Source organism: Ischnura elegans, chromosome 12 (assembly GCF_921293095.1).
Source record: "Ischnura elegans chromosome 12, ioIscEleg1.1, whole genome shotgun sequence".
NCBI lineage: Eukaryota > Metazoa > Arthropoda > Insecta > Odonata > Coenagrionidae > Ischnura > Ischnura elegans.
The window spans coordinates 25,384,920-25,411,781 of NC_060257.1; the positions used below are offsets into that span (position 1 = coordinate 25,384,920).

The 26,862-nt window shown below is 38.0% G+C and overlaps 1 protein-coding gene across 1 annotated transcript in view; it reads left to right on the forward strand.

The window, feature by feature from the left end:
* The first annotated feature begins 740 nt into the window (after positions 1–740).
* The window catches only part of LOC124169576 (homeobox protein orthopedia-like), a 161,341-nt gene continuing 135,219 nt past the window's right edge, over positions 741–26,862 (forward strand). The window contains exon 1 of the mRNA XM_046548217.1: positions 741–1,099. Within this exon, the coding sequence (XP_046404173.1) occupies positions 1,036–1,099 (64 nt within the window). The 5' untranslated portion in view covers positions 741–1,035. The remainder of the gene's footprint in view (positions 1,100–26,862) is intronic.

The following is a 26,862-nucleotide window of genomic DNA, read 5'->3' on the forward strand; positions in this document are numbered from 1 at the left end:
CAAGTTATTAATAGACAATGCTACAGTGAAAGGGATATTTTCATTAACAATTATTTCCAGTACCAAATACCTATGACGCAAGTATTATTTGAGTATCGCGAGAATATTTCTAGAAATTATAGACACTGATGGATTGGAAACCTTTCCCATATTTCGAATAAAACTCTCAGACTACATGTTTCAGGTCATGGCGAGGCTCAATACGAATAAGGGGGGGGCAAGTCTTTGATGAGGCAAGCACTCAAGAACGCGAGTTTCTTCGCGGGGTGGAAGGCGAGGTAACCTCTCCTCCAGAAAGACTACCTAGCGAGAAGATCGCATGAGCCCTCGCGACGGTTCCGTGGGTCGTCATGTGGATTGCTTGCCCGGGAAAAGGTTGGAGAGAAGCAAGCGGACGGATCCTGGATCTGGAAGAGAGGGTAGGAGGAGAAGCCTAAAAGGGGGCGGTGCCGTTGAAGGGCTCGGCGGGGGCGTGAGGGGGCAAAAAGAGGCGGTGCGTGCGGATTGCTGCCTCGGACGATGCGGGGAAGAGACCCGGAGATGGGCCGGAGAGAGGGTGGGAGGAAGCTGGCTGGTCTGCTGGGGTGAGGGGACTGGATTCGGTGTGGTGGGGAGGAAAAGGGTACGCTTTTCCTCGTTCCAGCCCCGGGGGACGTGAGAAATGTGGGGGGGAAGCAAGGGGTGTGGGTATATTGGAGGGGGAAGCGGTAGGAGGCGGGGAGTGAGAGAGATAGCGTTTTGAGAGTTGACTGCGAAGCGATCGCTCTGGAGTTTGGAGGGTTTTAGAGCCGTCGCAACAGCGCAGCGCACTGGAGCCGGCCCCGCTCGCTAGCTAGCTTACTACCGGAAAACTATCTCCGTCGGGTGGCGTTGGCTCTGTTGCCCTTTGCAAGGCTGGTACAAAATCCTCGCGCCCTGTCTATCTACGGAACACCGCCGCTCCGGCGAGGACCCGACTCGGCGGCCGCACAGTGGGAAAGCCTGGGGCGGTACCTCGCCAAGGAGCCGGAAGATCATCGGGAAGGCATCGGCGACATGTGCTGCAGTTCGCAAGTGGGACATCACCTCTACCCTTCGGATTACTACCTCCCATTGCCAGGTAAATCTCACAAAAATTAATCCGTGTTTATCCACATGTACGAGCAGGGAATGATATCGTACCGTCCCGTTGTGTAGAGAAGTGCGTTACGAGCAGTGATATCTGATATCGGCGTGTTAATTATGGACAAATCATATTAGCGTGTAAATTAATCGCGCTACAAGAGTGAGTATTTTTCCCGCATCTCTACTATGTACCCTGTTACCGACCGCTAGGGTGTTTTGCAGTAGCTGTCTCTCACCCTACATGAAAGCCAACGGTTTTTTTTACATGTTACTACACTTTTACATATGTGACAGCAGCAAATCGTACATGCACATACGTGCTACGCTAAGGATAACTATCCTTTATATGTTAACACAGTTTAACTTATGCGACTGCTGCAACGTTCTCATTAACCTAAAGACTACGTTCATTGTTACGTTTTTTATATGCTATCACAACGAAACATATTGAGGCTGCTACAATACTTACGTATTCACATCGATCATGCGCATTGTTAATTTTTTACATACTTCGACAGCGGAAAATATTGTGGTTGCTAGAACGCCTACATTTACCAAAGGACTACGCTTATCGTTACGGTTTTACATGTTATTGCAATAACATATAAAATGGCTTCTAAATCGATTACATGTACACATTGTCTAAGCCAATTGTTTCTGTGTTTTACACACCATCGCAACGGAATATACAATGACTATTGTAACACTTATATGCATAAATTTCTACAACGCCTCTCACTTAGCATGTATCGCTTTTCGATGACTTAAGTTGTGAAACCACTCTAACCTTTCTGTACCCTGGCATAAACTTCTTCCTTTCATTCTACTGGAGATTTATTTGGTTGTCAAAGGAAAAAATAAAAAAATGTAATCCAGCTGCTGGATTTTACAGCATCGTGAAATTTGATGTGGTCTTTCATCTGTGTGGGGGTTTTAAAATTCCCCTGTCATGGAGAAAATGAAATTCCCCAAGCTTGGAGTATATTTCCAAAATTTTGCGATCACCCTCCATTATACCGTGCCGTGTTGATAACTAAATTGCAGCTGCCTAAAAATATTTCAACTAAGGACTGATTTAACTATTAGGTGGGATCTTACCTCTTGGTGTTTTCCCGATAACTAAAATGGTTTTGAGATAAATAAAAAACAACCACAGTAACAATTAGCCGTGTTTACGTATGCAGGGATAGATACGGAAAAGTTTTTCCGTCCTAGAAAATGCATTACGAGCAACGACTTCGATGTTTATGTATGAATAAAAGACAATTACTTATCAATCCCACACGAAACGGGGATAAAAGGGCTCGGTCTAGATATATTCTTAACTTACATAGTATTCAGATAGCGAACTCTCCGGGCTCAGGCGGTGGGTGTGCTTCACACGGCACTTAATATTATCAGAGTATTATCTTTCATTTGATGCCACTCTAACATGTCACTAGGGTCGCTATATCACCTACAAGAGGTGCGACCTTTCAATCAGATGCAAAAATCATTGAAGATATAAATTACCTTTACGACAGACTGGATTGAACGTCATCATTCTCGCTATACTGGGCGTATTAGTCGGTAACATACGGATAAGTAAACAGTCATATCGCTCAGGAAAAAAACATTTCAAATAACTGCAAAAATCAGTTTGGCTTTTATCTACAATTCGGAAAACTTAATTTTTAATTCTTCCATTCTCCACTCTTTTTCCGTGATTATATATCGTCCAGACTATTGCAGCGATATTTTATCGACGTAATTGAAGTAATAAAAATAATTTTGAATGGTAAAGATTCTAATTTGAAATTCATACTATATTTTCCAGACATTTGTAAACTTTAATAAGATACAATTAGCATTTTTCAATCGCATGGGGTAAAGATGAAAAAAGAACTCGATAAGGATTTAGTTAGCACTATAATACCCACTTTTAAAATTACTCTGTAATATCTAATCAGCTGGCAAAGATTGCATTTAACTTTTTAGATTCTATTCTGAAGTTTATGTATTTTCTATCCCCGAAAATTCAGAACCTTATTAATGGTGGGGGTTGTCAAAATAGAGATAGATTCATGACTCCATTTGGACAAATTCATCCCATAGTTTGAGTCAGCATTCACGCACGAACTAGATCTATTCTTTTCTTGAACAAAATTGTGACTCGCTAATTATTATAACTCTCTTTGGAGATCAATTAAAAATGTAAATACAGTACCGGGCACCGAAGAAGATTCACTCTGTACTGTCGTGATGAGTGGAGCACCACAGTAAGACAAAGGCTACTGCTTTGGGAAAAATCATCCCCATACCGAAGCTTATATTACTAATAACTTCAAGCTTAATTTTACGGTACTTTTTCCTTGCGGAAAGTAAACGTACAAACTTTGTAAGGCTCACTATATATTCTGGCATCGATCTCGTGTAAGCAACCGTCTGTCAACAAAATTTCTTTCTTTTAATAGATGCAACAGAATTATTTTCCAAAAAAGTAGCCTTCGGTCTCTTTTCAACGACCCTCTCCTGCAGTCTAAACAAAACCATGGCAACACAACACATGCAAGCTGTATGACTTCAAGTGTAACCCCAACAATACATCTTAATAGAATATCACATTATAACCCAACTAAATTTCCAGGTCCGCCAGAATCGTTAAATTCATAGGGATTACCTGCTGAGCGGATAGGTATGATAATTCGTTTTTACCCCGAACAATCAAGGACTAAAAACCAACTGATTTGGGCGTTACTTGGTGGAACGATGAAATTTTCATGGTGAAACAAAACACAGTGCTATTCCACAAACTTTTATTTTAACAGTCTAGTAGTTTCGACGTTTACACCGTCATTATCAAGACTAACTGAGCAATAGCGTACAACGTCCAGCCTTATTTATCGGACAATACTGTGAGGGAAGGAGGAGGGGGGAACTGAATGAGGAAGAGCATTGTTGGTTGGGCATTGTTGGTTGGATTGGAGGGTCAAAACACAAAGTATAAAATCTGGGGGGGGAGGCAGATAGAAAGTCAGGTGGTAAAGAGGTTAATGGGAAGGGGAGGAGGAAGGATTTTCAAGGAAGAAGTCAGATTTTAAAACAGTAGATAAAAAATTAGAACATTTTAATACAGTCATATCATCAAAAATTTCGATGTTACGTGCGAGAGTGCATTTGGTGATTTCTAAAATTTCTAAAATATCCAGTTTTACACTTTTGTCATGTACATTAGGCGAAACTTCGTTACAGTATTTCCTTTTTATTTGTCAACGGCCGCTGTCCTAACATCCTCCGCCAATCGCCTATTTAGACGGCTTGCGGAATAGTGTATAGATGTGGATCAACATAAAAGAGTTTGAAGTCAGACGTTATGTTTACATATTTTATGGACGCGACTCGGGTTTCGCAGCACAGTTACATGTACAAAAGGTGGGCAAAATTGGCACAAGCATATAGCGCTTTCAATTGACTTGCAAGCGCGTCGAAAAAGATACTTATGCACAGTGGCGTGGCCAGGAATTTCGTTCGGGGGGGTCCAAAACCAGACGGAAAATGTTTTTGAAAAACAGGGTAGTAAGTAGAGGGTTTAAGGTAATTTTAACACTTTTCATAATCAACAAAACTTCATTTGTTAAAAAAAATATATAGTAAAATCATGATTCTTCAATATTTTGTTTTCTTTTATGAAGGAAAATAATGGTGTTTTTATATTTCTGGCTACGCCACTGCTTATGCAGCGTGGTATAACTCCCATATTTTAGATTTAGTTTCCCGAGCCCTGAAGGAATACGAAAGACCGTAATATCCCACCAAGCCGATTTTTTTACGGAGAGTATTATCTAATAAAAGCTGTGACGAAAATGGAAAAGATAAAATTAGAATTTATTATACATTCACCATGTTTTTCATCTGACATTTTCCAAAATTACACCCTAAAGATGTAACTACGTTACGGAACCTGGTCGTGCCTAAGTTCTAACAACACGTATCTCCAAAATATCAACTTTTCAGAAGAGCAAAAAAAACGATAATTTTTTTTAGTTGTGCACAGAAATTAAAAACCAAAATTTCACAAAACTGAAAAAGAAGCATTCACTTGCAAACAAAGTGTTGTTTTTTGCTTGTATTTTATTTTTTAATGTTATTACACTTTGTTTAAGATGCCTGTCTCAAACCGCCCGAATTTGAGATACGTGTTGTTAGAACTTAGCCATAGATTTAAGGAAGCTAATTCAGTGAACTATTTATATTTTTCACCGAATTTTATTTATTAAATTGGTCCCACACGGTTGCGTGTTTTTACTTATTCGTACTAAATTCTCAAATTTTTAATTTTTCGCCGTATATCACGCTCAAGCTTTCAAACCGTCGCATAAAATATATATAATAAAGGGTCGCGTTTTGTCATAAACTGCAATGAGCGGACACAGCTCGTAGTTGTTATTCTATCGGTAGCCCGATAAGTAAGACAGTGTTTTTATTATAAGTTTTGCCGTGAGGCTTCCAGAAAACATAACGGGTCACTATAGATGTGCGGTAAATGATTCAAGCAATATTACGGGCCCATAGCAACCAGCTAGGGCAAAAAAACCCTTAACTTTCTTGGTCATGGAGGCGATTACGACTGTTTACAATCAAAGACTCATTTGTTTGGCTTTATTACTTTCAATAAGTTTTACCTTTGAAAGGTCAAAACTCAAGGAGATACATTTCAACTCACTGATGTCGGCATTAAGTTCTAAATCACTTTTTCCAGTCGATATGTTCCGCGGCCAGCATTTGTGGTTTTCATTGAGTAAAATTATAATTTTTTTCACTCGAAACCAATTCATAATTCGTAATAATCACTTTTTGGTGTACCTGCTGCGTCTAAAATAACCGAAATAAATTACTGGATATCATTCCAAACACTTTGAAGCAAATTTTCAAAACAATTCCTTTTCCGGATGCACGTGGATTAAATTGGGTAAACACTCAACAAATTCTATTCCAGAATCAGTGGCCCCTTTACCGATACAAAATTATAGTTGGAATTGTGCCTCAAACAACAAACATAGTTCATCAGATTTAGTATAAATATAGGTAATAACGGCATTGAGGATGTGCTAACAATAAGTACCAATTTGACCACAGCGATTAGACTTGGGAATTTCTTATCTCAAAAATTCTTCCTCTAATTTGTCCACAAATTCCCGAGAAAATTTTACCGGAAACATTCTTTGAATTAAAACTAATGCTTAAGAGACAAATTGAGAGTAGATAATACTATCGTTTGAAGACCTACATCAGATTATACAAGCACTCTTCTACAATCAGTGCCATAAGTTCATGCCCATCATATCAAGTTTGTTAAATTTAGGAGCGATTATGTCCATCGGCTACCCTGGTGTAGTTATTTGCGTACTTACGAGAAGAGGTACAAGATCAATTTTCCTCAGATTAATAAAAAAATACCAAAAAATCTCTCATACAATTTCATAAGTATTATAATTTGTTTTACATCTACTGTTGATGCACATATATCACTGGGCAATTACATTTGTGACGGAATTAGTTTCAGAGAAAACTATGTATGAGGATATTTCGATAAAATTGTAAAATAAAAAAAGTTGCAAAACTTCTTACTGTACATGACCAAAAAAACATTCATGAAGGTGCTTTGCATACACAGAAACAAAATTAATTATCGAAATGCCTTCTAAATATGCCAAAAATTAACACGTGACGGAATTACTTCCAGGTCAACGTCTTAATCGTAATGATTTCAAACATCTTCAAAGCTCTGGGAATCTAAGCAAAATTTGAAAAGTTTTAATAAGGCTCTGAATAATGCTTCAAATACTGATTTCATAAAATTCAATCATTTAGCTGTTGATTTATCTTGATAAAATATTTCCAGTCTAAATTTTAAATTGAGAGAAAAAGTTGGCATTTTCATGGAAATGCCCCAGTGCTGTACCATCTTCTAAAGGTGTGTTTGTAATGTTTGCAAGTGAAAACGAAGTGCTTATCTTCTCACAAAGATAAATAGCGTGTGTTGATATTTTCATTGAAAGTGATTTGTAAACACCGTTAGCGAGTTTCATACGGCTAAAATGATTTACGTTTTATCGTTTAGGGTGTTGCTACTGATTTTTAGAATTTGCGCCATGATGGAAGTGCAAGTAAGGAATGGTGGAAGAAGAATCATGAGCATAACATTGGACCAACCTAATGAGAAATAAGGTTCAATGCCTCGGAGTTAGACGCAATAATGATCTATATTGGAATAAACATACTTGGGAAATAAAAGGTCAAGCTAATCGTAAATTGGGTTTTGTAAAAATAATATTAGGAAATTGCGACGACAAAGTGAGAGGTTTAGCTACTTCTTCCTCGTTAGACCCCATTTAGAATACGCTACCAGTGTTTGGGATACTCATGAAATAAGCCTAAAAACAGAGTTAGAACGCGTGCTAAGAAGAGCTGCCAGGTACGTGAATGTCGTTACGATAGACTTGTTAGTGTAACTGACCTCTTAGATAAACTCGGATGGAAATTTCTGTCAGACCGTAGACTAAAAAATAGACTAAACCTATTAGATAAATTCAACAGCACTATATTTTATGACGAAGTTAGCCATATCTTACGAACTCCAACATACTACACTAGATCAGATTACATAAGTAAAATGAGAGAGATATACTGTAGAACAGACAGATTCAGAATATATTTTTTCCACGATATATATGATAATATAACGGCAGCGTTAGAACTCAAAAATAGGGTAGATGACTCGTAGTGTAGCCCACTTATTTATGCATACCTTAATGCATGTTTCTGAATTTTCTTATTATTTCTTACAGCATTATTTGTAAGTTCTATTTTTAATGGCAGGTAGCCTTAATGAGCAGTTTGCAAATTTTGCCTTTGCATGGACGTGGTAGTATAATTTGTTCGTACGCATGACATTTTTTCGGTGGTGTGCATGAAGGAACCCTATTGCAAGCTGCATGCTGGTGACTGATAACCCACTACCAAACACTATAGAGGGGCTCGCTGGGTATTACGTGGATGTTGATGTAGATGGCAGTTCTTAGAAGAGTGGAATAGCAGGAATGTCTTAAAATTCCTTAAAAAAAGGCGGAACTTCTTTATTGGCAAATGAGGCATGATGACCTGATGCAAAAAATCGTAGAAAGACAAGTGGACGACAATAAAGATAAATTACGGCCCAGAATGAGTTGAATAGCACTGGCTACGGAGGTTAAAAAAGTAAGCAATTCATAAATAGGAAAAGGATAGTTGATAGGTGAATTTAGCAGAGTGCTGCGTCCAACCATTTTTAAAATAATAATGACATTTATTGACATTTGATATTTAGCGTAAAAAAACATGATCAATGCTGTATAACATATTAAAAAGTTAATATATAAACATTAATAATAACAGCTAATTACACTTCACATTTAGCATCAAACAACACATTTTCAATGCAGTCATTGATCATGTAATGTTTGTCGTGCAAGCATGATTACGTAATAACATACTCATTACAAATTTAACTATAAACAAAAGAATTTCTTATACTCATTAATTATATTTCATTTATAAAATAATCGTTACAACTTTAGTCCTAACAAATTCGCCAGGACTTTACAGCGGGTTTATCATTGAATTGTTGGCTAATTATAATAATGATGATAAGTGCGCCCCTTATGAGCGATCTGAACGAGGGGAAAACTTCTATAAATCATTAAAATCCCCAATTAAATCTGTAGATCATTTGTTGAGAATGCGTGCGGCTACTCGCGCTAGGACGTCCGCGGAAGTCCGCGGTTCCCGGCACTCCAGCGGTCGATCCCGGGCCAAAGGAGACCGCCAATGCCGGTGTCGGCCATGGTGCCGCACGATCATTATCCAGCACCCGAACTGTTTTCAGGGGAAATCGTATATAAATTTATCTCGTATGATTGATTGGATTTATCCTTTTATAGCGTTAAGGGAGATTTTTAATAAACAAAAATCAAAAGCATCATTCAGGGTGATATGACATAAATCATTGCAGTATGGAATGCATTACCGGTGATTGCATCGCACGTTATCAAGTATTCACAAACGCTATTTATCTTTGTAAGTAATTTACTTTCACTTTATAACAAAATGAATTCATCATTAGAAGACGATAAAGTAATGTATTTAAAGCAACAGTAAATATAGGAGAGCAAAAAAATAATGATACTTATCACCATGCTTTATGGCTTTTATGTTATTTATTTCTTCATTGGATGAAAAATCATTTTGTGCTCCCTCTACCAATTATTCTAATAACTACACCACATTGAAGCATGTCATTTAAAATATTTCCGTATTGAATTTTCAGCATCATCATAGTAAGTCAACAATCCGAAGATTAGTATGGGGCAGCTTTTAAGTCCTCTCTCCTGATTGCTAATCTTTTTATATTAACGAATTTCTTCTCTTTTGCATCCTTAAAAACTTTTCCTATGTCAATCATGTGAGGTCTTCCCTTGCCGCTCTTCCTGCTGATTGTATCGTCCGAAGATTATTATAAACCTACGTTTCGACAAACTGCCATTATCACGAAGGGTTAAGCACATTAAATAGTTAAAACTGACGAAAATTTTCTATTATAATCGTCAGAGGGAATTAATTTGTGTGCTTAATTAAAGGAGATCTTTGAACTTGAAACGTCGATACGATCTCATCCATTTTGAGTTTTATAGTTTCAGAAAAATATAACCGCACATTTTCGTCCAGCCTACATTATACAATGTCCTTAAAAATCCAGAGTATTAAATACAATGTCGAAAAGGCTGGATACCAAAGAAAAACCGTTTTCATTGTAAAATGGTCAAAAAAATTCAAATAAATGTTTGCGTTGCCACAGCTCAGTAATTAAGGAGTTGCGAGCATGATTATGGACAAAAAAATCCTTAAAATACTCTACCCTAACACCTCCTGAAGTACATATTACATATTCCTCCTGTAACACCCTACATATTATGCTATTCAGGCGATTATCTTTATGCTGTTTAATTGATGGTTACTGTGGTGACATAAATTGCTTACACAGCAAACGATAAAAATTTCAAAGAGAAATAATTTCGTTTTATTTTTCAGACAAGATGATTTGTTACCCAGCAAACAGGGTATACGCACCTGCAAAAGGTCGCTTCAATTTTTCATCTACTCGCAGTGACTGCGTCTATTCGCGTGAAGTTCCTCACATTCAATTACTCCGCTTTCTAAGGCTCAGCGTGAACTGCAAATGAGTTCCCATTAGTCTCATTTCCGGCGCTAAGGAATCATTTATTACGCCCAATCTCGCCACTTTTAACTGCCTCAACTACTACTCAAAATAGTATTCCCCCCCCCCCCTCCCCCCCCTATCTAAGCCGTGACGTGAGCTTTCAACCTGACGTCGCTTGACTCAATCTGTGAGTTTAAATACTAAAAATAATCGTTTTCAAAATAAGATTATTTTGAAAACAATTCTTGATTACAGAATTTTACCGTTATCCAAAATATTGGAGGAACCAAGATTAATTAAAAATCATTATTTGATTTTATTTGTCAATATTTTTTTATTTCATTGATATTATTTGTTATATTACTTAGTTTTTATAGATATTATGAATTATATCACTTATTTATTATGGATACAATAAGTTATATTACTTGTACTATTTTATTTGATTGATATTATTGATCACTATCAAGTAAAAATAATCGTTTTCAAAATGAAGATGTTTTGAAAGCATTTCATGATTTAATTATTTAACTTTTATCCAAAATAATGGGTGAGCCAAGATCAATTTGAAATCATTATTTGATTTTATTTATCACTATCTTTTTATTTGATTGGTATTATTAGTTATATTACTAATACTATTTTCTTTTATTATATTGCTATTATTAATCGCTATTAAGTAATAATAGTCGTTTTCAAAATGAAGATTATTTTGAAAACATATCATAGTTTCAGCATTTAACCTTTATCCAAAATATTATAATAAGCCAAGATTAATTTAAAATTACCATATGCTTTTAGACTTTAACCTTCATTCAGCCGACTGGGTGAACCAATATTATTATTTTTTAAATTTCTTATAAATAAAAGAATAAAACTGTGTTAGGTTCATTTGAATATTAAAATTGGCACCACCCAGGTTTAATAACATAGTTACATCTTCAGGAGTTCAGTAATGAAAAGGTTTCACATAGTTAAGCCTGAAGTTATCAGTTACATTAATATTTTACATAAATGATGTATTTAAAGGTTTAAAAATTAACGTGTTCCACATTCATTATGGTAATGAATTATTCCGGAGTCACATAATTCCAGTGAAGGCCTAAGCTTTTGGTTTCTGCACTGCCATGCGGAGCGCCCTGTTTTCACTCACTCTGATGCAGCATTTGCACTTAATTCAGTAACAATTTACAAAAAAAATACGATTAGCAATCACATATCGACCTCAAAAAATGAAAATTACCGCTCAGAGAAAATAATTTGGTAAAGTTTCAATGATTAATAACATTCACTCAGTGTAACGACCCGAAGGTTGGTTTGAATAGGTGAAGGTGGAGCCTTCCTGAGGCTAAGTCACACGCAAGTCAAGCATCATGGCAAGATTATTTACCCCTCCCACCTGGCAATCCTAGGATTTTAAGTGGGGTTTATCGATAGGATGAACTCGAAACTATTGAATGTCGATTGCAATACGCCACCGAGACTTCAACGCGGCACCAGCGAGATTTAAACCCAGACCATCTGGATGGGAAGCCAATGCTTTATACCAACCCGATTCCTCAGGTATGGGACGGACTGGTTCTAATAATGGAAAAATGTCATTAAAAATCGGCTTTTCGAGAAATCGATTTTTAATCGTAATGTAAAGCTCGATAATTCAATGAAAATCGAATGTTAAACCCAAGGATCGATTAATCGAAAAAAAGACGGTTCCTTAAAAAAATTCAGTGTGTACAAAATCACGGATTTAATTAAAGTTATGGATTCGAAAAACACTCAAAATACACATTTGATATCCAGAAAAAAATCCAAAAAATCTACTTGGAATGCATGCTTGAATTATTAGAAGTAAAAATTTACATATGCACACATATTAAAGTTTTGGGATGACCACTTAGAACCATTCGGCTCCACTAAAATTTTTAAGAAAGATCAACTGACTCAAATGCTGTCTGGATGATTTAGGGCGTGTCTTTCCAATGTCACTGACCTTAGAGAAAAGTCTTTCACATGCAGTGGCACAGCAAGGGGGGTTTTGGGGGACTAATCTCCCTCCCCCCCCCCCCCCAGCGCTAAATAATTTTTTTTAATTTAATCCATTTTACTTAATTGGATATATATTTCTCATATAATGGTGTAATTATTAATAAAATATCCCTCAGAATGCCGTAAAACCTAACATTTTGAACAATTTATCTTAACAAATTCTGGGGGATGGCCCTCGTACCTTCCGCTTATCCTTGTGGGTATTCCATGCCTCCTAACAGTGCCGTAGTTGGGCCGGTACGGTACCCCCTAAAGTCCAAACTCGTTGTAAGCGTACCGGTTAAAATACCTTTTTAAATCTGTAAAAAATAGCCCTACTTTAAATTTTCCAATGGATTTTGGAAAGAAAAATAGGAAATTATTATTTACTTGCTCAGAGTTATATCGTGGCACAACTTGGAACTAATATAAGAGTTGGAGTTTGACATTTCAATCGCGGCAGGATGTATGATACATGTCAGTTGTTGGAAAATTTTGTTGAGTACCGCCTAAATTTTTTTCCCAACTGCAGCACTACCTCTTAAGCCAGTATTAGTTGCGCCTAAAGCCCCTCCCCCAGCCTTAATTCCTAGCTGCGCGACGGATGATTTTATCGATATTGAAAATTCGAATTTTGATCAAAACTCGAATACCAAGGCTCGATTCCGCGATTCTTCGATCTTTGGTTTTTAAACCCGAATTTCGATTGCAGTTGAAAGTGATTTGCCATCACTAATTGTGGCCTCTTTTATGTAGTTCCATTGACTTTGAGAGGGGTTACAGTATTCCAATTTTTGAGATCATCTTGCTGTTTTATCATAGATCATCTTACCTTCCTTCGCTATTCCCGCTTCGTGTTCCTTCGCGCACGACGAGGCCAGGTGACTTATTTCATTGTTTCACCCCCCTCCTTTCTGTCACTAAACTCTCTTTTCTATACAGACTTCCTTCTTCCATTAACTCCTATTCCAAATGTGTTCCAAATTTTGATCCTTTTTTTATCCCTCATCCATATTGCACCGTCTCTATCGTAATTCTCCCCTTACTCCTCGCACCACCCGATTAAGTCTACCATTCTCTGTTATTTACTTGTAAATACTGTTGAATTTTATTTTTTTCGTTGCTGGTTACGTTTTGCTGCATGTTAGTAATTTTTTCTCTTGTTATTGCGAGTTCTCCTTATTATTATTATTACATAAATTGTTACAAGTAAACCATAAAGTCGGGTGGTAACATAAAATCAGGAAAACGTATAAAGATAAAAAAATAAAATGCAAAGTACCAGCTTGTTTGATGGATTTCATCATACACAAAAATATTTTTTTAAAAATACAAAACATAATTGGCCTCGTGCTATTTGTGGACTGCAATAAATAAATAAATAAATTTTAATAATTAATAGTAGCGGGCGTAACTCGGTGGAAATCCGTAAAAGTAGGAATATAAGGAATAATAACTTTGCTATTTCCACATGGTAATTTATTGAGAATAACCATTTTGGTTTCGTTACAGCGTAACATTGTCAAGGTCCCACCTGTTATGCTGTGACTAAATGTGCTGGTGCTGGTTATGATGGTATATGTTACGCTGTAACGAAACCATGGTCGGTCTCTATAAATTACCATGTGGAATTAGCAAAGTTATTATTCCTTTTATTCCAACAAAAATAAAGTTTTGTAGTAAAGCGGTCCTCATACGAAATGGCCGACTTAAGGCCGCTATACACGCTGAATGATCATGCGAATGATCATGCTGATTGATCACGTGATCATTCGCAGGATCATGCGAACGAAATAGAGCATGTTTTTATTTTTTTACTGAATGATCATGCGCATGACGGTTCATTCGCGAATTTTACGTCGCACACGGCGAATGATTTCATTCGCATGACCATTCAGCATGATCATTCGCATCTTCATTCACCGTGTATAGCGGCCTTTAGGCGCGACATGAGCTAGGAACCATTTCATATCGACCTTTTCACGGACCCTGGGCGACTGCGAAATCAAACTCGGTGCTACCGGCATCTCCACTTAGGACACGCCCGCTAATCAATGGGTTGGGACGGCAGTACGAGGACGAGGGGCGCCCCTTGGGATGTTTTTCTCAACCACGAGGCGGTCGCGTCATCGGATGGCAATTAATACACGTCTCGCCCTGGTTCGCAGCGGGCGCGAATACTTCCAACGCGTTCTACGAGGATAAGATGCATTGCCAAATCTTTAGGGCGTAACTTTGGAACTTTGACATAGGCAATGGCCCAAGCCATAACTCCAAAATCAGTTCAAACGATTCAGGCGTGATATTGTGGAAGTTCGACATATAGAAATGAAAATTGTGAAAAAGATCAACCTCCTTTCATCCCGAAAATTTGTCTTTTTTGGGCTCATATTGATACCAATCAGATTTTTTCCACCAATAAATAAACTAACTTACCTATATTAAGTATACCGGGACTGGACACGCTTAAAATTTAAAGGAGTCACCCGCAATGTACAAATTGTGCGAAAATTCCACAGAGAAAAAAATCATTGGAAATAGTCCACAAATTTCCATAGAGAAAAAAGGCGACTCGGTAGCTTAACTGACTTAAGTACTCGACTGTAAATCAAGGGTGTTCAAGATTTGACCCCTCCTTTTCAACAATGACTTTTTCATCAGTGAAATTTTCGAAAAATTTGTAACATACCCATTCACGGACACAAATTGAAATGAAGGCTTAGGTAATAGATGTAATACGACGTAATATACTGACGAAAATTAGTTGCGTGAAGTTTTACCGGGTTTTTCACCGGTTTAATTTTTTGCATATCAACTATATTTCAACGGACAACTCGTGTATTGTCTTCTGGGTGAATGAATCATTAATGATGATATCCATTGTCGGTGATATAATTCCTTAATTATCAGTCCCGTGTAACTCATTGGCGGACGTGCCATGTCCTTCTTCACATCCACCTTTCGACTTTCGACGATTGTCTTCATCAGGCCATCATGTGTCATGTTCGACAAAATTAAAACGCTTAGGGATTTTAGGGTCGCTAGATGCCAAAGCATATTTACATGAATTACCAAGGTGAAAAAATTCCATGGATCGGGAATCAAACCACGTACGTCTTTCCAGGGCACTGCACAGACCCCGCGCTATCCAGGTTCCTTAGTTCCCATGGCAATAGAGTGGTTTCCCATTTTTTTTACTGCCTAAATCGATGGATTATTATTCCTGGAGTACGTATTTCACGCTTTTAGATTTTTACATGACGATATCTATTTTTCGCGATTAAACGAAAAGTGAAAATTTTCAAGCGCGCGAAAACGCGACGGCTAAGTTCGAATTCTGGGAAAGCCCTTGTGACGTCATTCTGGTTCCGGCTGCCGTCGTGTGAGGCCACCTTGGTGCTAGGCTATGAGCGCCGATACGATGCAGGCTGCTAGCAGGTAGCAAGGTACCCTGCTAGCAGGATAATTAATACCCTATCAAACGAAGGAAACTTTCTGACCATAGGCAATTTTAATAGGTGATTATCAAGACATGTTTCCCTGAGCTCTGTGCCACATGCATGCATTGGTAATTTCAGACGATATAAAACTACTGACTACTCGTACAGAATCTAGGTCCCTGTAACGTCACGTGGAGTGGCATCGTATGGGCGCCAATGTGGCCTTTTTCAGATGATGTTAAAATTGACTACTAACATTCGTCTAAACTGGGATTTCTCAAACCAAATAATTGGTATAATATGAATACACAAATGTTGGGTAACATATCGCCGTAAATGCCTTTCATTTTCTTTAATGAAGGAAACTACACCATTGTAGCGAGGTTCATAGTAATAGATGTTACGCTCTCGAGGTCCATCAAGGAATTCAATGAAGCCACAACCGGTTGAGAGCCATAAACCTGTGTTAAAGCCTCAGATAACGTGGATAGCATAGTAGCCTACTCATTGGCTCATAGAGCCACAGGTCCGTGGTTCGATATCTGGTCCCGGGGAAATTTTCTCATGGTAATTCCTGTAAATTTCACCGCTTTTCACGTGGCATGTTACCCACATACTATATGCACACATGCTATTTATTTTCTTCTTATTCAACTCATAATGAATTTTTTTAAATAGCATCAATATTTCAGATATTATGATGCCGAGAAGTCATTACCATTTCTATGCCGCGAAATTAAAATCGTCATCCGCAGTAATGAAAAAGTGACTTTATTTTGATGATAAATTTTATCCGCATGATGAGCGCATTTAAGCCGTTAAAAATGTTATTTTCCTTGGAGAGAACTTTTTAGACGGACCAAAGATAGCAATGAATTTCAGGATTTCGAAATGATTGCAAAGCTATCGACATCAATTAAGTAATGAAATATATTGAAATTCATTTTCACGTGATTTAGAAAAAAATTAGCCATTTCCAGGGGAGAAAAAAATCACGGCCATCACTGCTTTATGCAATGGAAGGAGGGGAAAAGCCACAAAGTGTAAGTGAAAATTATTCGACATTTTAATATTCATCCTCAGAAAAATAGGTCGTTTATAAAAAAAACTGCCATTTGTATTCCATTTTAAAAACTGTGATACCCCGAGGCCCTATATCACATCTGCGATCCTTATTTTGCTTGCTTACCGCGTACTAAAATGTGTGTCAATAAAACGAAATCATTCGGCCCAAATCACTGGATTCAAATTCGCCTGTTTTACATTACAAAAAATGTTTGCTCAAAGTTTCTGTAGTTTAAAAATTTAGCTTTTTCGACCTAAGTATCATTGATTATTTTGGTTCCTACCGGCATCAGCTATCTGGGGTTAATATTTCGTGACACAATTTTTCTCCATCCCGTATTTCGTAGGCTTGTATGAAATAATTAACTTTTTGCGTAGTCACCCAAGGTTTCGAGATCGTTCGTCGCGGAATAGCGACTAAATAGAGATTATTCAATATGTTAGGGTTTGAGCCAAGCGCTCCGATTGTCCGCGACTTTGCCCTGTTCCAAGATACCTTAGATAAATCACGGCCTCGGTTATCCTCAGCATTCAAAGTCATGAGTTGTCCACAACATCCCACAACAGAGCAAACTCGTGGCCAATCGCAGCGCTGAGCTCAATGTTTCCGTATTTAATTCTAATTTTTTCCACCCATTATTTCGTGGGCTTGTATGCTTGGAGTTTATAGAATGAAACCAGCGACTTTGTACGCAGCCACGTGTGTTTGGATAAGATCCTTCGCGGAATAGCGACAGAGTGGGATTCCATTCTCCGGTAGTGGCTTATTAAGCACAATCTCCGTCATCTATTCCACAGTGTGGACCGGAGACGTCAACATCTTGTTCGATAAACCTACATGAGGTTCTCTTTGGAAGATGGTCACTTAGTGGTAGCTTACCTGGTAGCTTACCTGACTGGTAAACGGGAGATATGAGTTCGAATCCCGTCTAGGCAATATGATTTTATGGCGAATTTCATCCTTCGTTGGGGGGATCGGATTGCTGTGGTGGCTAGAATGTTGGCTTCCCACCCCGTGGGTTCGGGTTCGAATCCCGGCAGTGGCAGAGAATTTTCAGAGCCTGCCCGATCCCTGCTTGAATGTTGTGTGGAGGATATTTCAAGCTTAAAGGCCGTTTTACACGGGGCACGGAATTGCGCAGGTTAGAGCTGCATTTATTTCTAAATGGCGTGGAATTGCGCGAATGCATGAACGAAATTAGAACAGGGGCTATTTTGCCGTCTCGCATCCACGCATTCTCGCACGTTCTAGCAATTCACCGCTTTACGCGACGCCATTTTGATTGCGCCTTCGCACGTACGTCAGACTGTGCAATTCCGTTTACCTTGTAAAACGGCCTTAGCACTCCGTCCGTCGGATAGGACGTTAAGCCGTGGTGCCCTTGGAGCCTTGCGTTAAGAGCAGGCTAATGCCGACGCCGGGTTTCTCTCTCTACCCTTCCTTCTATGCCCTTCCCTCATGGCGCAAATCACCTCAGCTGTCGGTCCCCTCCTCCAAATACCATACCAAACCATCCTTCGTAGGCTTGTATGATCTGAGGGATCTTAGAGCGGGGATCGGCCACCCATGGTCCTCAGGCAGCCTGCGGGTTAGATATTGCCGCATACTACTGTGATCTTAAATCTTTAAGTGAAAATAGCGAAGTTTTCTTAGCCAAAAATCTTCAGCGCTAATATCAGTATTATAAAGGTCTTTTCTGATGCAAGCATTTATATGAGCCTGTTACTTCAGCGCATGTCAGTGCAGTAACTCGCGGCCAATCGAAGCGCTTGGCCAGTAGTATACCCTGTACAGTGGGTATCGCAGTGGGAACAGCACTCTTTGAGACCGGGCTTTTAGTGGTCGAGAACCACCGCCCTTAACCATTCGCAGAGTATCAATTCGCTCCACGAATACCTCGTCCCAAACGTGCTCCAGGGAACCGTACCTTCGTACACGCCCACTATTCCTCCCGTCCCCTTCGAACTCGCGGCGAACGACCCGAAATCAATTAACTCTTCGACGGTGTGTTTTTGAACGAGCCGATCTATTTAATGTCATTCCATCCCTATACACCCACCCTCTACTACTTATCTCTCTTCCCATACCTTTTTGCATCCGATACGTAATTTTGCGTCCACGAAAAACAAAGCAATTTCGGCTCACGCGTCGAGTAGTACTTACGTGCATACCGTTCTACAATGCTGGAAATGATAAAATAAAATAAACACAAATGACAAAAAACAAAAACACGCTTTCTCCGTAAAACACTTCCATGTATACACTGCCTCAGCTTACTATCTTCTACTTACTATCTTTTACTTACTGCCTAACTTACTACTACTTATGAGTCTTTCGTACGTTTTAACCTCAGGTTATGACTTAGTACAGTTTTGTGTTACATGCTTATGTAATGTGAAATCATATTTTTTAATGAACAAGAATTGGAGATTTTCAGCAGCAATTTCCGATGAAAAGCATTAAAAATTAAAATATAGTCAAATAAAAGATATTTGTTTGGTATTTTGAAAAACTTTAAATTGACAAATATAATAGAAATATTGAATTTTTGAATTAAATTACTATAGTTCAATTAATTTTTTCTTGATTTTTTAATCACTGTTATACTGTATAAGTTGCCTTTTCATACAACCATTAAGGAATACTTATAACGGTAACACATGCGCCATTTTTTTATACCTTTGTGAACTGGCTGGTTGGGCTGAGTTTCTGTGCGGTCATTGTTTTGTAAACGCGCTTTCTTCATAAACAGTAAAAATACACTAACATGTAAAAAATAAACTATTAACCCCTCCGAGAATAAAACATGGTTGCTGATTATGTTTTTTACAAATGAAAATGGAAGAGCCTGATAGGCGAGTTACGATTGGCACGCAATATCAATATCTAAACCTTATCAGCACGCACGCTTTAGTCTTTTACTGATGAAAAGTTTATTATTTTACTTTTAAGTGCATTTTTTGAAGTTTTTGGAAAAACTTTGTTTTTTATTTTTACTTTTCTTTTACACCGTTTACTGGTGAATCGTGCCATAGGTTACACGAGATTTGTTAAAGAAATTCTGCCAAAAATATAGGTGGAAGAAATTCTAGAAATCTTCGTCCTCACATAATTATCATCTGCGAGCATATGAAAAAATCCGTACATGAAACTTTTGACTGGGAAAGGTCTTGAACTTGTTTCCCTCCGACAACTTTCTGTGTCAAAGATTCTGGAAGAAAATAACGCCACCCATTAAGAAAGTTTGAAACCATATTTCCGGATAGAAATTTATTAAAATATTGGAACACTGTAGGAACAAAATTTTAAATGTCTGATTATAATTATTGTACTGATACAGTATTTTCATCGAAAGCAAGCAAGCTTAATGATGGCTACTGGATCGCAGACCGCTGATATAAGACCAAATGATATCACTTACGAGCTAGTTATTAGAAAAGACGAAAAGGAGTTTCCAATAATGTTACTAAAGTTATTTTTAAATCTGAGTCAAGCCATTTTCACCAATCCAATGGTATAAAAGTGACTGCTGTCTCCATCGGCATGCCAAATTTTTCAAAAGACCTATTAGATAGAGGATTTACTACTCTACTACAACTATCCTCACTTTTTCTCGTAAAATAAATAGATTCAAGCGCCTAAATCTCAGAAAATCCAAGCTCAAACAATATCAATCAAATGAAGTAATGGCCCTTGATATTTTTTAGAATATTGCCATGAAATATGACGCATATTTTGGACAGGTTCATAAAACTTACTCATTAGGCTAGTTATAAAATTGTCCCGCGTATAACCCAATCTTGGACTTAAACCTCGTACATTCCAGATAAATGTTAAATTAAGGTCATATTCATTTGGAAATCATGTTAATAAATGATCAGCATGAGTACGAAGAAAATTATTTTTGATTCGTTTTGAATTGCAGTTTCAAAAAGTATATCATTCATGCAATGAGATGCGCAATTATGCGTAATCCGGGGGTGTAAATCTATTAATATAGTCTAATCAATTCATCCAAAACAAATAAAATCATACCTCCGGAGTCAGATCAAAGAATCTTGATAGCGTTTCGTACAATTTAATCGGGTATCAGGCATTTTATACTATTTTCCCATGCTAAACCTAGTGTTGCACTTATTCCTAGTGCATTCGATATAAATTTGTCATAATCAAGGCAACATTTATTTGGTGTTTACATTACTAAATGGTCTTCCTGTGTACGAAGAAAATGTTTTTTACTTCGTTTTGAAACGGAATTCTTATTACGTGCACCAAGCATGGATTTGGGATGCGTATTTATGCGTAACCAGGGAGACTAAATCAAGCCAGAACCAAACAGCTTGCTCACCGCGTATCCGATACAGTTTGAAATATGCGCGTTTCCTCATTTTTCTTGGATTTGGTCGCAGCGAGAGCGTTCGGAAACCGCCGATCGTAAATCAAACGAGGCTTCGAAAACAGTCCCACACAACGCATACATTCACGCACTTCATCCGCGATGCCAGCGCCACACACGACCACCCTAACAAACATTCCACCAAAAAAAAAGAAACATCGGACTCCGCCATATTTTAATAACCCCGCCATTTTTGTCCCGCTCATAGACTTTCACTTTATACTCCGTAATTGTTTGCGCGGGTATAACGATGATAATTCCGGGTGACACAAAATAAAACGCGCTCTCCCCGTTTTATTTTTTCCGCCACGAGGACAAAATTTTTGTTGATGCGCCGTAATTTAATGGAAAATCCCGAGGGCAAAGTGCTGAATCACGCACACAAACACATGCGTATCGAACGCCCACTAACAAATGCGTGATATACAACCTCCGGATGCATGACTAACTTCTACCTCCAGCCACCGGCTAACCGCGTGGCGCTGCGGGCATTAGGCAAAAGAGTGCTCGCCCGAGGAATTTATCAACAATGGCCTTCAAAAACACAATCGTGGGGAAGCATTCGAATGCCCCATTCGATTAAATACCTTTTCCGACGATCCGGAAAATTCCGAACGGGCAAAATTGGACGCCGCCTAGGGCTAATGCAATGCGTTTGTCACTAATGGCGGTCGCAAATGCATTTCCGTTCACCTATATTAAAACCATAAATTAATCCGCACGTCCGGACTGGAATGTTTCTTCCTCCTTTTCAGGATTTTCAAAAACAATTTTATCTGCCCTCCCATTTCGCGTTTGACCTCCAGCGAGTAATATTTGGCGAGTTAAATGGCCTGGGAAACATTCCAACTGAGATTCCTAAGTTTAAATTTTAAAGGGAAAAATACTACATTTCCTGAATAAGAGGCGCAGAATGTAAGTAACCCAACGCTTATAAATAATTTGTATACCTCGGGTTGGAAACAACAGGTCATGGTAGGACTGTGGAAAATAAGATTTAAAAATTCTCCGGTCTATTAGAGGTGTACAGTGTAAATATTACGACGCTTTGCTCGAATAATTTTTGTAGATCGGGTTGAAAACAACAGGTATTGGAAGGACAACGGAAACTAAGAATCAAAAATTCGTCGGGCTATAAGAGGTGTTCAGAGTAAATGTTTCAACACTTTCCTCCGAGAATTTACTTATATCGGGATGGAAATAACAGGACTTAAAAGGACTGTGGGAAATGAGTATCCAAAATTTCACCGTCATACAGCAAGAGGTAACAGTTTGATAATTCTTTAGTATAGGAAACATAGTGAGTTGAAAACGTTCCCGTATAGGTTCAGCGATAAGTTTTGCAAAAGTTTTTGTGCTCCTTAAAAAGATGAACGTACCAATGTGAAATGCAAATTACTCTCAAATTTGGTATCGAAAATGTGAATTCGTCTGACCGCATCATCATTCAGCTAAGTGTTTGACTGCATTTCCTACGAGTAAATCGGCATAACTCCACCGCGGTTCGTGCAGTTGGTGGGTATGAATAATTAAAATGTTGACCTTATATGAGAGTTAAGTACCTGGTAAGAACGTGAGTTATCGCGCAAGCCATAGCACATGTTAGAGAGGTATGGAGGAGAATATTGGTACTGCTTTATTTTCCCCCGATTACCATCACGACAAAGTAAACACTGAAGCCATTGAAGAGAGTCATACTCGTATGGTTTATATAGCCAGAAATAATGCACTAAATGTCCATGACGCGAAAACGGAATGATTATCTAATACACGGAATATTCCTCGCAGTTTCCTAAACGCAGAAAAATTACACATGAAAATTACGTTAAAATAATAACAGTTGCCAATCTCTTAACTACGCTGAAATAGCCTCCTTGTGATTGAAGTATAGCAGGCAATTTGATGATCACCATTTATGCAGCCATTCCCTGAATAATTTGCGTGCTTGGCAGTAGTGATGATTTCATCACTAACGGAACTTCACAGAATTACTCGCCACTTTACCTGAGCTTATGTTGTTTGATGAGTAAAAACATTGGAATGAGCCATAACAAGGAGCATTTCTTCAATAGCGTTACCGACAAATAGAGATTCATAAGTACATCCACTGGGTTGTTCATTATAAGATTAAATGGTCTCTAAGCTGAAAATATTTAGACACTACTGTGGGTGAATGACTGGCTGCAAAATATAGGACATATCAAAAGTCGACATATCCCAGGACCCATTCCGCCATTTTAGACTTAGAGTTTAAGGATTATAGCTTTTGCATGATGTCAACTCATACATGTCAATTTTCGAACATGCCTTTCCTCAACAATTATGGTGTTTACACGAAGCAGAGTATGAAAAGTGATTAATTATCTCGAGGAACTTAACGAAACACGTCATCAGGACGGAATAGGAAACCGTAAGCAATAAAAATATAATTAATGCGCTATATCGTTGACTGAGACTCTATAACGCATGTTACGACTTGTTGAATTTACCGTTTTATCGTCCCCTAAACGGAGTGATAGTAGATATAACTCAATTTAACGCAGTAAAGCTTCATGAACGTAGTGCTTAGCTAACAGTTGAATAAAGTGAATGTTTGCCGGCCAACATTTCCCCACCCTTCAAATTCAAATAGTAAAAAAATTAAAGGTTCCAATTAATTCACGCATTTTCTTCAGAATGTACAACGGCATACTCTTACTAACTAATACAATTTCCAAACAGCCTTTATATGTCGTCAGGATAACAGCCCATGATATTTTTAATTCTCACTGCATTAATCAACTTAGCTGCTTTTTAACAGTAGAATTACAATTAAAAACTCGTATATTTTACTTTCATGGCGTAGCCTGGATACTAAATGAATGATTACTCTCTATTTTTTTCATCCGCATTTAAGGTGGATTTGTTCACAACTACCACCTGCAGCAAACAAGAAAGTGAAATTTTTGATGCCGCTAATGAATATGATAAAAGTGGATTAATATACCAAGCTAGATAAGTTTGATCAAATGGAATTCATGATACACAAAGTTATACAGATAAATAACGCATAATCATTGAAAAATTGGGCTTAAAAATTCCCTTGGCAAGAGATTAACTAAATCTGAGATACCTCGTCAAAATCTGAATTGCCTTGCATCCAATATAATATATGGAATTCTCAATCCCATTAATTTAGTGCTGCCAAGCTGCTGGGAAGTTGTTTGGGGATTTTTATCTACTGAAGTGATTCAAGCATCAAAAAGTCATTATCTTCACCATTAATTTGATAATATATATTTTTTTTATAAATTACACACCTTTGTTCATTGATACAGCGCCATTGATAGGAGAACTGAGTGGAGAGCTGCGTCAAAGCAATCCTAGGATTGTTGACCAGTGATGGATGATGATGATGAAGCCCAAAAATACAAGAATATAAATTCATAGACTGGGAAAGAAAGGGATAGGAACATATAACAGAAAAAGGACGATGGTGCTGTGGTAAATGAAAATAAAAAAGAAATTAGAGGGTAAAATGGGGCCTGACTGGGACTCGAAACCAGAACGTTCCAATTGAACTTTTTTCAAAAGATTCTGGGTTTGAGTCCCAGTCAGGCCGCATTTTTGCCCTCTGATTTATGGATTTTTCTATCAACCGCAGCACCGTTGTCATCCACCCTTTTTTCCACCTCTCCACGGATTCTTGTAGTTTTATTCATTATCTTATAAATATCTGTTAGTGTCGAGTACGCAAAACCGCTTCGACAAATAAGCTCCATCAATGGTCGTTTCATTCCTAAGCGGCAATACGAGATTGCGTAACCGTGCTCATCTGAATTGTAGTAACGCCACCGCGGCTTTGTCCGACGATATTCCAACGATCACGAAACTTGCGCGTCGAAAGGAAGGTCTCAAACGCGTACTCTCCCTCAAAACCGCCTCTCCTTTCAACGCCCGGCTTTTGGGGGAAAACGCCGAATCATTTTCGAGGACGGTGGGTATGGTTTGGTTTTAGGTCGCGCGGTCGCGTAGGTAATTAGCAAGAAATGGGACTCCGCCCATCGGCAGGCTCGCCCGCCAGCCCTCCCATATCGACGCCGAGACTCGCACTTAGCCTGAGGGAGTGGAACGGCTGAAGTAACTGCGGAAACACGTTTAACTAATGTTTTCCGAAATTGCGGGGATGAAATAAATTCGGAGGAGATGAATTAAAGTAGGTAGATGGCTAGTTTCCACGTGTAGGTACGGCTTGCATGGCCATAAATCCTGTACCAACGGCCGCGCGCGCCAAGTGAGTGCGGCAAACAGTCCACGATTAATGAATGTTAGGTGCACGGCTACGCTGGATATTGGTCTTGAAACAGCACATATTCATGCAGCCTCATCCCGCGATTTATCACACTAAACTCTGTACATATACTTTCCATGCAGCTACCACCACGGAACTGATAAAGACCTAATTAACGCTCTTAGTTATCTCCACACATGAATCGCATTTATTCAAAATTTTCTAAAGGCGCCTGAATTAGAGAGTATTTTCAATTTCTTTGCAAAGAATTCCTACTCATTCATTTTGTTAATAAAAACTTTAAGCTCTTTACTTCAAAAAGGAAATTTTAAAATGTAATATGCTATGAACTGCAGCCATCTATCACGCGGGCTATATTGGACCCAAACACGTAATGCCTTCAAAATAAAAGAGAAACTATCAGAATGACATAACACGGTCGTATAAAATCCGTCGTTAATAAAATTATAATAAGAATATTATCTATAATATTCATTCTTGAGCTAACTTGATTCGTTTTCCATCAGCACTCTAAAAACACGCACTTCAATTCTTCATTTTAGTGTTGCTATTTTTTAAATAAACATTAATGGTAAAACTAATTTCGAATGCAGTGGATAACAAACAAATCTATCACCTCAATTAATCGTTGGAATTTGATGTTGGAAAGCAGTTTAATTAGGACTAAATTCAACTCCTTTCTTTGGTGTTCTTTGTCAGCTAACGGATGTAAAGAAACATATTCTCTGAGTAAACCATAACCCAATATATGTTTTGTTGATAGACGAGATTTTCCCCGTTTCATTTTATTACTTTGAGATGAAACTGCGGAAGAATATTACTATTTAGTAATTGTAACTTTCTCTAGTTAATTATCGTCGAGGAATAAGGCAAATGCCATTTCCGTGGTAGAGACAAAATCTTTTCGACTGGTGATAAAAGTTGAATTTCAAGCGAATTATTTTTTGGTAATCGTATTTCAGATTCCATCACTGTATAAGGTTTCTTACGCCAATTTATGTACTTGCTAATGAAAACGTAGATTACATGTATAACGTAAACATAAAAAAATCTGAAAAATTCAAAGGTGGCATGTATTTGCTGAATAAAAGCTAAAAATGGAACATTATTTTTGACTTGAGAAGCCAAAAAGCACATACCTTAAAACCAGGGAATAACTGATAAGCAAGGAAATTTATCCATACATTGTAAAAGGTAATAAAGGTAAATCAAGTGCGGGTAAATCACTATACTTCATGTTCAGATTATTACTCAATATTTACGAAAATTTTGAATCACCTATTTGCTTTGAGCCATATGTCCTTA